This window comes from Salmo trutta, chromosome 1, assembly GCF_901001165.1.
Source record: "Salmo trutta chromosome 1, fSalTru1.1, whole genome shotgun sequence".
Taxonomy (NCBI): domain Eukaryota; kingdom Metazoa; phylum Chordata; class Actinopteri; order Salmoniformes; family Salmonidae; genus Salmo; species Salmo trutta.
Window position 1 is genome coordinate 74861758 of NC_042957.1, and position 13167 is coordinate 74874924.

The following is a 13167-nucleotide window of genomic DNA, read 5'->3' on the forward strand; positions in this document are numbered from 1 at the left end:
AATCTTGGAAATTACAGCAGACGACATGAGACGTTCTAAAACTACAACAGATCAAGCTAATTTCGTTTTTAAATGGCATAAAACCGTCTCGTCTGGCATAAAACCGTCTCGTCTCAGCTGTTGTATTTGAACTGGGCTTATTAATAGACACATACTCACCGACTCATCTGAGTTACCCTGTGTGTTCCTGTCTCTGTTTGACAGAAGGTGCCCTTCGCCCAGCCAAGGCACTTCTCCTACACCGCCTCCAGCAGAGAAGGGGCCAACCTCCCCGCCATACCCCGCCGTCCTCAAAGCATGTCCCCCTCCACCATGACAGGGGGCGACAGAGACAAAGGTAAGCCTGTGGATTGGTGGTCTATAGTGGTCAGTGTCACCACCCACCTCCAGGTACACATTCCTATCTCTGACCGTTGACACACTTTCCTCCATGTATTTAAATAGTTTAGCCAATGAGGTTTCTGGATTATGATGCATTTACATGACTCTACAACATTCTATGACAGCCATGTTAGCCTTCATTTACATGACACTACAACATTCTATGACAGCCATGTTAGATCTTCATTTACATGACACTACAACATTCTATACAGCCATGTTAGATCTTCATTTACATGACACTACAACATTCTATACAGCCATGTTAACTCTTCATTTACATGACACTACAACATTCTATGACAGCCATGTTAGATCTTCATTTACATGACACTACAACATTCTATACAGCCATGTTAGATCTTCATTTACATGACACTACAACATTCTATACAGCCATGTTAACTCTTCATTTACATGACACTACAACATTCTATACAGCCATGTTAGATCTTCATTTACATGACACTACAACATTCTATGACAGCCATGTTAGATCTTCATTTACATGACACTACAACATTCTATACAGCCATGTTAGATCTTCATTTACATGACACTACAACATTCTATATAGCCATGTTAGATCTTCATTTACATGACACTACAACATTCTATACAGCCATGTTAGATCTTCATTTACATGACACTACAACATTCTATACAGCCATGTTAGATCTTCATTTACATGACACTACAACATTCTATACAGCCATGTTAGATCTTCATTTACATGACACTACAACATTCTATACAGCCATGTTAACTCTTCATTTACATGACACTACAACATTCTATGACAGCCATGTTAGATCTTCATTTACATGACACTACAAAATTCTATGACAGCCATGTTAGATCTTCATTTACATGACACTACAACATCCTATGACAGCCATGTTAACTCTTCATTTACATGACACTACAACATTCTATACAGCCATGTTAGATCTTCATTTACATGACACTACAACATTCTATACAGCCATGTTAGATCTTCATTTACATGACACTACAACATTCTATACAGCCATGTTAGATCTTCATTTACATGACACTACAACATTCTATACAGCCATGTTAGATCTTCATTTACATGACACTACAACATTCTATACAGCCATGTTAACTCTTCATTTACATGACACTACAACATTCTATACAGCCATGTTAGATCTTCATTTACATGACACTACAACATTCTATACAGCCATGTTAACACTTCATTTACATGACACTACAACATTCTATACAGCCATGTTAGATCTTCATTTACATGACACTACAACATTCTATGACAGCCATGTTAGATCTTCATTTACATGACACTACAACATTCTATACAGCCATGTTAACTCTTCATTTACATGACACTACAACATTCTATACAGCCATGTTAGATCTTCATTTACATGACACTACAACATTCTATGACAGCCATGTTAGATCTTCATTTACATGACACTACAACATTCTATACAGCCATGTTAACTCTTCATAGCTCACCAACCCAACTCAACATGCTATACATGACTAATAAGCTGCTGCGGTAGTGAGGAGGCTGTACAGTTTAACACTAACTCTGCATAGAATGTAACTGCTGTTACAAAGATATGACTGTCTTATACTTATTGACATAATGTAACTGCCATAACAAATATATGACTGTCTTATAGACATAATGTAACTGCTATAACAAATATATGACTGTCTTATAGACATAATGTAACTGCTATAACAAATATATGACTGTCTTATAGACATAATGTAACTGCTGTAACATATATATGACTGTCTTATAGACATAATGTAACTGCTGTAACAAATATATGACTGTCTTATAGACAATGTAACTACTATAATAAAGATATGTCTGTCTTATAGACATAATGTAACTGCTGTAACAAATATATAACTGTCTCATACTTATAGACATAATGTAACTGCTATAACAAATATGACGGTCTTATACTTATAGACATAATGTAACTGCTATAACAAAGATATGACTGTCTTATACTTATAGACATAATGTAACTGCTATAACAAATATGACGGTCTTATACTTATAGACATAATGTAACTGCTATAACAAATATATGACTGTCTCATACTTATAGACATAATGTAACTGCTATAACAAATATATGACTGTCTCATACTTATAGACATAATGTAACTGCTATAACAAATATGACGGTCTTATACTTATAGACATAATGTAACTGCTATAACAAATATATAACTGTCTCATACTTATAGACATAATGTGACTGCTATAACAAATATATGACTGTCTCATACTTATAGACATAATGTAACTGCTATAACAAAGATATGACTGTCTTATAGACATAATGTAACTGCTATAACAAAGATATGACTGTCTCATACTTATAGACATAATGTAACTGCTATAACAAAGATATGACTGTCTTATAGACATAATGTAACTGCTATAACAAATATATGACTGTCTCATACTTATAGACATAATGTAACTGCTATAACAAAGATATGACTGTCTTATAGACATAATGTAACTGCTATAACAAATATATAACTGTCTCATACTTATAGACATAATGTAACTGCTATAACAAATATATGACTGTCTCATACTTATAGACATAATGTAACTGCTATAACAAAGATATGACTGTCTTATAGACATAATGTAACTGCTATAACAAATATATGACTGTCTCATACTTATAGACATAATGTAACTGCTATAACAAATATGACGGTCTTATACTTATAGACATAATGTAACTGCTATAACAAATATATAACTGTCTCATACTTATAGACATAATGTAACTGCTATAACAAAGATATGACTGTCTCATACTTATAGACATAATGTAACTGCTATAACAAAGATATGACTGTCTTATAGACATAATGTAACTGAAATACTCAGAGTTCATGACACATAAAAGGGTATCTAGTTAGCCTGGCTAACTGTAGTCTATACTAACTGGCTACTTAGCTAGCAATGACGATTATCTCATAAACACTATAAAGGCACCACATGACTTTATCCCCTGACAGACAGCATGTCATAGACAACATGTACTGGTAATCCTCACTTGTTATATGCAGCACAAATACAGCTAAACATGGTGCAACTTGGAACTTGTCTTGATACTTCTAAGGAGAACTCACAAACTATCTGTTCTCTGTCTTCACCACAACTCACTATTGATGTGCAGTTGAATAACAAATAGTTATTTTTGAATAACCACTTTTACTGACTCGAGAGTCATGAGAATTTTTGTTGTGACTCGTTTATTTTAGTTGTATGTTTGACCTGCTAGTACTGGTCGCAATGAGTCCTACAGCAGGATTAATACGCGCTCCTCTGGCTCAGCGGCTCCAGAGATGTCCTCCGACCACCAACTGTCTGTCATCATGTCCTCAGGGAAATAAATCATGAGCATAGAGAAGAAAAAGACATGTTTAGAACTGATCATTGATCGCATGGTGCAAAAATGAAGGCAAATAATGGTATGATGGGCCTACCTTAGTAGAACCAAAACATACACAGCCTCTGCTCAACAAACCCGAACTGGAGAATTTAGGGGCTGCAGTTCACAAACCACATTGTGCTTATCACCCTCACGGCAGTCAAGCAATGCATTCCGCCATGAGTCATTCTCAATCTAGTCCAAGAGTCGTTCACTATCTAGTCCAAGAGTCGTTCACAATCTAGTCTGGTTGCGGCCACAACTAAACCTTGTTTGAAATATATCAAGAATGTTTTTATTTGTATGTTTAGCAATCAATAAACGTAGATGTTTTAAACATTTGACATGTCTCAGTCACACAGCTCCAAAAAGCCCCTTGTGGTGAACAACATGTGAATGAGAGGCTTGTAGAATCATGACTCTTGAGTTTTCAGTTCATCGTTCGCCGGTAGGGGGTCATGCATGCTCTGGGCATTACTGACTCAAATGAACAAAATGAGTTGAAACATTTGTTCTTTTGACTGAACGAGTCTGAAAGATCAGAGTCAGTAAAAAAAGCCAAACTTTCCATCACTGCAACTCACTGGCTGGAGGCGGGACTTACAACTAACAGGTGGAGGAGAATGTCTCTGATTGGGTAGAAAGTTAGGGGTGATGAGCTGATGAGCTGTCATGCATTCTAAATAAAGGGACAAACTAGGTGTGTATAGAGAAATACTAAATGTGAATGTGTGACTGTTTTAACAATCCTATTCCCTACATAGAGCACTACTCTTTTTTTACAATTCAATAGCAGAATATAGGGAATAGGGTGCCATTTGGGATTCAGAATAGCACTACTCTTATCAGGCACTCTGTGTTTTCTGTTCATAGCACTGCAGACTGACTGGCTACTTCTAAAGGTTTAGTGGTTGTGTTATACCTGCATGTTCTGTATGATGTTGCTAAGCCTCCTGATAATATCCACCCACTCTAGATCCCTCTGGATAAAATGGGTTAAATGACTACAATATAGTTAATGTAATGTCTAACCCTAAAGCTGTGTAGTCCAAGTCAATGTAGTCAATGTAATGTCTAACCCTAAAGCTGTGTAGTCCAAGTCAATGTAATGTCTAACCCTAAAGCTGTGTAGTCCAAGTCAATGTAGTCAATGTAATATCTAACCCTAAAGCTGTGTAGTCCAAGTCAATGTAGTCAATGTAATATCTAACCCTAAAGCTGTGTAGTCCAAGTCAATGTAATGTCTAACCCTAAAGGTGTGTAGTCCAAGTCAATGTAGTCAATGTAATGTCTAACCCTAAAGCTGTGTTGTCCCAGGCAATGTAGTCAATGTAATGTCTAACCCTAAAGCTGTGTAGTCCCAGTCAATGTAGTCAATGTAATGTCTAACCCTAAAGCTGTGTAGTCCAAGTCAATGTAGTCTGTGTGTGTGTGGTGTGTGTGTGTGATAGAGTACATGTTTATAAGTGAGAACATGCTTGTAACACACATTAAATGTGTGTGTGACCCCTGTACACAGGCTTTATGGTGAACGATGAGCTCCTCCAGCGGCTGGCCAACGGCAGGGCGGGCTCCATCCGTCCCCTAGTGATCCCCCGCACCACAGACACCTCGGCCCGCCTGGACTACCACTCCCCTCCTGCTGAGGTAGAGGGCTGGCTGAGAGGGAAGGGCTTCACTGAGCCGTGAGTGGGTGTAGTGGAGCTAGTTCAGTCAACTACAGTATACTTGATATACACCATACTTCTGTCACACGTTTATCCTTTCTAGCATGGCCATAATGAAGACCACCTAACCTTACTCTGCCCTATCTCTCTCTCTGTTCAGGACAGTAACACTTCGGACCACCTTACTGTCCCATATCTCTCTTTCCATTCAGGACAGTAACACTTCTGACCACCTTACTGTGCCTTATCTCTCTTTCCATTCAGGACAGTAACACTTCTGACCACCTTACTGTGCCTTATCTCTCTCTCCATTCAGGACAGTAACACTTCTGACCACCTTACTGTCCCATATCGCTCTCTCCATTCAGGACAGTAACACTTCTGACCACCTTTCTGTCCCATATCTCTCTCTCCATTCAGGACAGTAACACTGTTGGGGAGACTCACTGGTGCTGAGCTCTTTGCCCTGAGTAAAGAGGACCTGCGTATGTTTTCACCAGAGGAGGGTGCCAGAGTGTACAGCCAGATGATGGTGCAGAAGGCTTTACTGGAGGTACAAGCAACCCTGACTGGCAACACCATTGACTGGCAGCCTCATACACTGGCAGCCCCATTGACCGTTCTCATCACAACTCTTATAGTGTTGTATCAAAACACATCACTTCCTCAGTAATCCTCTTATTTCCTTCTCTTCTGGTTGACACAACTCTCACATTATAGATAGATCCTTGGTTCCCATGCTTTTTTCTCTCTCCTCTCCTCTCCTCTTCCCTCCCTCCTTCTCTCCCGTTCTCTCTCCTCTTCCCTCCCTCCTTCTCTCCCGTTCTCTCTCCTCTTCCCTCCCTCCTTCACTCCGTCTCTCCTCTTTCCTATTCAGCGTGACTGGGAGTCTCTGGGTGTAGATGAATTAATACTTCTAATGATGGACTGGTGTTAGATATGTAACACATGAATCTCATACAATATATTGTTGGATGGACAAGGTTGTTTAAACTGTCAAGTTATGTTAAAAGGACTATACTTCCTGTTTTATTTAATGAAGGGAGTGAAGTGAGTCATTTTCCATTTTGGAATCTAACCAATATATTGTAGAATCTTAATCCAACACCTAGAGACTTCCTCAAGAGACATAAATCCAAGATGGCATAGCAGTGCAGACGTGGTTTGTTGTCCTCTCGTTTACTTTTTGTATTTTTCGTCCTTTTTGTATATATTCCAATTTATTTTTCAATCTCTTTTTCCATTTTTAAATTAAATATACCTTCCGGTAACCCGCCTCACTCAATGTGACATGGATCCACTATTGTTTTTAGACCCTATAGCCAAAACTTTCATCAGAAGGTAGCCAGCTAATTAGCTAAGTTACTAGCTATTTAGTCATTGTTAGCCACTGCTAGCGGCCTTTACCCTCTGCTCAGGCACTAGCTGTTTTTTTAGCCTGGATAATAGCTACCAGCCTCGTACTGTTTTTCTCCACTACAATGCCAGATTCCTGCCGTAAACCCTGGACCATTGATCATCACAGCTAGCTAGCTGCCACTGAGTGACCCAGCCCCGAAGCTAGCCCTGAGCCAGGCGCATCTCCTGGCTAGCAAACGAAATTACCACAACTACAATACCTCTTTCGCCATCTGGCCCGGTCCTTTCGTCGAAACGGCGCCCCGCCGTACAACCACGACTGGTCCTCAGACGTAATTCCATTAGCTGTGCCTTCAACCGGCCTTTGCTGGAAGACGGAGCAGACACTTCTACTTACCCCGGACTGCTAACTTTAAACGCCGTGTCTCCCGCGTGCTAGCGTAGCAACGACTACCCCGCTGCTTCCCTGTTCCATCTATTGCTGTACACTGGACCCTATGATCACTTGACTACATAGCTGATGCCTGCTGGACTGTTCATTTATCACGGTACTCCACTTTGTTTACCTTTGTTTATCTGTCGGCCCTAGCCCCGAACTCAGGCCCTGTGTGTAGTTAACCGACCCTCTCTGCCCAATCATCGCCATTTTACCTGTTGTTGTTGTCTTTGCTGATTAGCTGTTATTGCCTTACCCGTTGTTGACTTAGCTAGCTCTCCCAATCAACACCTGTGATTGCTTTATGCCTCGCTTTATGTCTCGCTGAAATGTAAATATGCCTTGTATACTGTTGTTTAGGATAATTATAATTGTTTTAGTTTACTGCGGAGCCCCTAGTCCCACTGTACATGCCTTAGATACCTCCTTTGTCCTACTTCCCACACATGCGGTGACCTCACCCAGTATAACCAGCGTGACCAGAGATGCAACCTCTCTTATAATCACTCAGTGCCTAAGCTTACCTCCACTGTACCCACACCCCACCATACCCCTGTCTGCACATTATGCCCTGAATTAATTCTACCACACCCAGAAATCGGCTCCTTTTATTCTCTGTCCCCAACGCACTAGACGACCAGTTTTGCTAGCCTTTAGCCGTACCCTCATCCTACACCTCCTCTGTTCCTCGGTGATATGGAGGCTAACCCAGGCCCTGCGTGTCCCCAGGCACTCTCATTTGTTGACTTCTGTAATCGAAAAAGCCTTGGTTTCATGCATGTTAACATCAGAAGCCTCCTCCCTGAGTTTGTTTCACTCACTGCTTTAGCACAATCCGCCAACCCTGATGTCCTTGCCGTGTCTGAATCCTGGCTTAGGAAGGCCACCAAAAATTAGGAGATTTCCATACCCAACTACAACATTTTCAAGATAGAACTGCCACAGGGGCAGGAGTTGCAATCTACTGCAGAGATAGCTTGCAACGTTCTGTCATACTTACCAGGTCTATGTCCAAACAGTTTGAGCTTCTAATTAAAAAAATTAAGTCTCTCACTGTTGTCACCTGTTATAGACTCCCCTCAGCTCCCAGCTGTGCCCTGGACACCATATGTGAATTGATTGCCCCCCATCTATCTTCAGAGTTCGTTCTGTTAGGTGACCTAGACTGGGATATGCTTAATACCCCAGCAGTTCTACAAACTAAGCTAGATGCCCTCAACCTCACACAAATTATCAAGGAAACCACCAGGTACAACCCTAAATCTGTAAACATGGGCACCCTCATAGACATTATCCTGACCAACTTGCCCTCCAAATACACCTCTGCTGTTTTCAATCAGGATCTCAGCGATCACTGCCTCATTCCCTGCATCCGCTATGGGTCCGCGGTCAAACAACCACCCCTCATCACTGTCAAACGCTCCCTAAAACACTTCTGCAAGCAGGCCTTTCTAATCGACCTGGCCCAGGTATCCTGGAAGGATATTGACCTCATCCCGTCAGTCGAGGATGCCTGGTCGTTCTTTAAAAGTAATTTCCTCACCATCTTAAATAAGCATGCCCCTTTCAAAAAATGTACAACTAACAACAGATATAGCCCTTGGTTCACTCCAGACCTGACTGCCCTTGACCAGCATAAAAACATCCTGTGGCGGACTGCAATTGCTTTGAATAGTCCCCGTGATATGCAACCTTTCAGGGAAGTCAGGAACCAATACACACAGTCAGTCAGGAAAGCAAAGGCTAGCTTTTTCAACAGAAATGTGCATCCTGTAGCTCTAACTCCAAAAAGTTTTGGGACACTGTAAAGTCCATGGAGAACAAGAGCACCTCCTCCCAGCTGCCCACTGTACTGAGGCTAGGCGACACGGTCACCACCGATAAATCCATGACAATCAAAAATTTCAATAAGCATTTCTCTACGGCTGGCCATGCTTTCCTCCTGTCTACCCCAACCCCGGCCAACAGCTCCGCACGCCTCGCAGTTACTTGCCCGAGCCTCCCCAGCTTCTCCTTCACCCAAATCCAGATCGTAGATGTTCTAAAAGAGCTGCAAAACCTGGACCTGTACAAATCAGCTGGGCTAGACAATCTGGACCCTCTATTTCTAAAATTATCCGCCGCCATTGTTGCAACCCCTATTACCAGTCTGTTCAAACTCTCTTTTGTTTTGTCCGAGATCCCTAAAGATTGGAAAGCTGCCGCGGTCATCACCCTCTTCAAAGGGGGGGACACTCTAGACCCGAACTGTTACAGACCTATATCCATCCTGCCCTGCCTTTCTAAAGTATTTGAAAGCCAAGTTAATAAACAGATCACTGACCATTTCAAATCCTACAGTACCTTCTCCGCTGTGCAATCCAGTTTCCGAGCAGGTCACGGGTGCACCTCAGCCACGCTCAAGGTACTAAATGATATCATAACCGCCATCGATAAAAGACAGTACTGTGCAGCTGTCTTCATCGACCTGGCCAAGGCTTTCGACTCTGTCAATCACCGTATTCTTATCGGCAGACTCAATAGCCTTGGTTTTTCAAATGACTGCCTCGCCTGGTTCACCAACTACTTCGCAGACAGAGTTCAGAGGGTAAAATCGGAGGGCCTGTTGTCCGGACCTCTGGCAGTCTCTATGGGGGTATCACAGGGTTCAATTCTCGGGCCGACTCTTTTCTCTGTATATATCAACAATGTCACTCTTGCTGTGGGTGATTTCCTGATCCACCTCTACGCAGACAACACCATTCTGTATACATCTGGCCCTTCTTTGGACACTGTGTTAACTAACCTCCAAACGAGCTTCAATGCCATACAACACTCCTTCTGTGGCCTCCAACTGCTCTTAAACGCTAGCAAAACCAAATGCATGCTTTTCAACCGTTCACTGCCCGCACCCGCCCGCCCGACTAGCATCACTACTCTGGACGGTTCTGACCTAGAATACGTGGACAACTACAAATACCTAGGTGTCCGGCTAGACTGTAAACTCTCCTTCCAGACTCATATCAAACATCTCCAATCCAAAATCAAATCTAGAATCGGCTTTCTATTTCGCAACAAAGCCTCCTTCACTCACGCCGCAAAACTTACCCTAGTAAAACTGACTATCCTACCGATCCTCGACTTTGGCGATGTCATCTACAAAATAGCTTCCAATACTCTACTCATCAAATTAGATTCAGTCTATCACAGTGCCATCCGTTTTGTTACCAAAGCCCCTTATACCACCCACCACTGCGACCTGTATGCTTTAGTCGGCTGGCCCTCGCTACATATTCGTCGCCAGACCCACTGGCTCCAGGTCATCTATAAGTCTATGCTAGGTAATGCTCCGCCTTATCTCAGCTCACTGGTCACAATAACAACACCCACCCGTAGCACACGCTCCAGCAGGTATATATCACTGGTTATCCCCAAAGCCAACACCTCCTTTGGCCGCCTTTCCTTCCAGTTCTCTGCTGCCAGTGACTAGAACGAATTGCAAAAATCGCTGAAGCTGGAGACTTACATTTTCCTTACTAACTTTAAACATCAGCTATCTGAGCAGCTAACCGATCGCTGCAGCTGTACATGGTCCATCTGTAAATAGCCCACCCAATCTACCTCGTCCTCATATTGTTTTTATTTACTTTGCTGCTCTTTTGCACACCAGTATCACTACTTACACACCATCATCTGATCATCATCATCTGCTCATCTATCACTCCAGTGTTAATCTGCTAAATTGTAATTACTTTGCTACTATGGCCTATTTATTGCCTTACCTCCTCATGACATTTGCACACACTGTATATAGACTTTCTTTTTTTCTATTGTGTTATTGACTGTAAGCTTGTTTATTCCATGTGTAACTCTGTGTTGTTGTTTCTGTCTCACTGCTTTGCTTTATCTTGGCCAGGTCGCAGTTGTAAATGAGAACTTGTTCTCAACTAGCTTACCTGGTTAAATAAAGGTGAAATAAAAAAATATTTTAAAAAAGAGGTTCAGACCTCTTGGTGTAATGGTTAGGGTGTTAGCTTGACAGTCACTGGACCAGGGTTTGAGTAACTACTAGCTCCCTAACGTTAGCAAAGTAACTACTACCTCCCTAACGTTGGCAAAGTAACTACTACCTCCCTAACGTTAGCAAAGTAACTACTACCTCCCTAACGTTGGCAAAGTAACTACTACCTCCCTAACGTTAGCAAAGTAACTACTAGCTCCCTAACGTTAGCAAAGTAACTACTAGCTCCTTAACATTAGCAAAGTAACTCTACTAGCAAAGTAACTCTACTAGCTCCCTAATGTTGGCAAAGTAACTACTAGCTCCCTAACGTTGGCAAAGTAACTACTAGCTCCTTAACGTTAGCAAAGTAACTACTAGCTCCTTAACGTTAGCAAAGTAACTCTACTTGCTCCTTAACCGACTGTATTTCTTCCATTCTTTCTCGGCCTCTCTCTCGCTCTCTCCATTTCTATTAGGATGTCCGTAAATCCACAGAGCTGGAGACAATGATGGAGAAACAGAAGCAGAAAGCGGACTTCCAGCTGGAGAGCAGGAGGCTGTGACCAAGAACAAGCTATGCACATGTATAACACTGATACACAGATATCACTGGTTGATGGATGCCAACACAATAACATCACTGTCGCTGATTAAGAGGACACACACTCACTAACATTGTCTGTATGGATACTCTGATACAGAGATTTCACTTTCAAAGGGTAGTTCACACAAACTATAAAATTACTTGGTTTTCATAAGGTGTCCGCATGCTTCCCAGCCCAAACAGTTCGGAAGAGTTTGTGCATATATTATGATGACATTTTGTGACGTTGTTGTTTGTTTTGGACTTTGGTGAGGGGTTTTTTGGCTGTTCATGCACAACATTTTTTCTGGATGCAAGCCGATGTTTCGAGCCGAAGTCTACAGCCCTTTGTCGGTGATTGGTCAACAGTAGGGATTTTTCAATAAAGTCTTTGTTGTCATTCAACGAGCGATGACTCACTTCATGCAAGAGTTTTCATTGAAAAATACAGCACCAAAAATCTTAGTTAGATGTAAAATTGCACGACTAAGGTCTATGAAAAAATGGCAAAATTAATGACAGATTTCTTGAGTTACAGTATCTTAGAATAATTCTGACTATTTTGAGGAAGTGTATACTGGTTACGGCATCTCAAAATGGACAAACAGTACTGTTGCCAATTTTTTGGTTCAGTTCGGCTAGCTGAGTTCAGCCGAACTGAAGCCTGCTGACGCCTTTACCCTGTAAGCAGTTTTAGGAGAAGACCCAGAAGAAGGCAGTGTAGATGTCACACAAGTTTATTACTATAACAGAGGGCAGGAAAAACGACAGGTCAAGGGCAGGCAGGGGTCAGTAATCCAGATCAGAGTCCCTAAGGTACAGAACAGCAGGCAGTCTCGGGGTCAGGGCAGGCAGAGGTCAATAATCCAGTGTGGTGTGACAAGGTACAGAACGGCAGGCTCAAGGTCAGGGCAGGCAGAAAGGTCGAAAAACCAGGAAAACTAGAAAACAGGAACTAGAACAAGACAGGAGCGAGGGGAAAACGCTGGTAAGTTTGACGAACAAAATGAACTGGCAACAGACAAACAGAGAACACAGGTATGAATACACTGGGGATAATGGGGAAGATGGGCGACACCTGGAGGGGGATGGAGACAAGCACAAAGACAGGTGGAACAGATCAGGGTGTGACACTTCTAGGATATATGTTAATGTTGCACATTTCCCCTGCTGTTGTTTGACCTGGTTAGGGTTAGACAGTATGACTTCTAGGTTATATGATAATGTTGCACATTTCCCCTGCTGTTGTTTGACCTGGTTACGGTTAGACAGGATGACTTCAAGGT

General features: G+C 41.9%; 1 protein-coding gene across 3 annotated transcripts in view; it reads left to right on the forward strand.

The window, feature by feature from the left end:
• The window catches only part of LOC115207723 (epidermal growth factor receptor kinase substrate 8-like protein 1), a 30610-nt gene extending 18310 nt beyond the window's left edge, over nucleotides 1-12300 (forward strand). Inside the window, exons 12-15 of one of the 3 annotated variants that reach the window (XM_029775139.1) lie at nucleotides 205-337; nucleotides 5374-5539; nucleotides 5942-6074; nucleotides 11775-12300. In XM_029775139.1, the coding sequence (XP_029630999.1) occupies nucleotides 205-337; nucleotides 5374-5539; nucleotides 5942-6074; nucleotides 11775-11861 (519 nt within the window). In that variant the 3' untranslated portion in view covers nucleotides 11862-12300. Of the gene's footprint in view, nucleotides 1-204; nucleotides 338-5373; nucleotides 5540-5681; nucleotides 5831-5941; nucleotides 6075-11774 lie in introns of those variants that run through there. The other 2 variants (XM_029775149.1, XM_029775159.1) reach the window with 2 other exon arrangements.
• The last annotated feature ends 867 nt before the right edge of the window (nucleotides 12301-13167 follow it).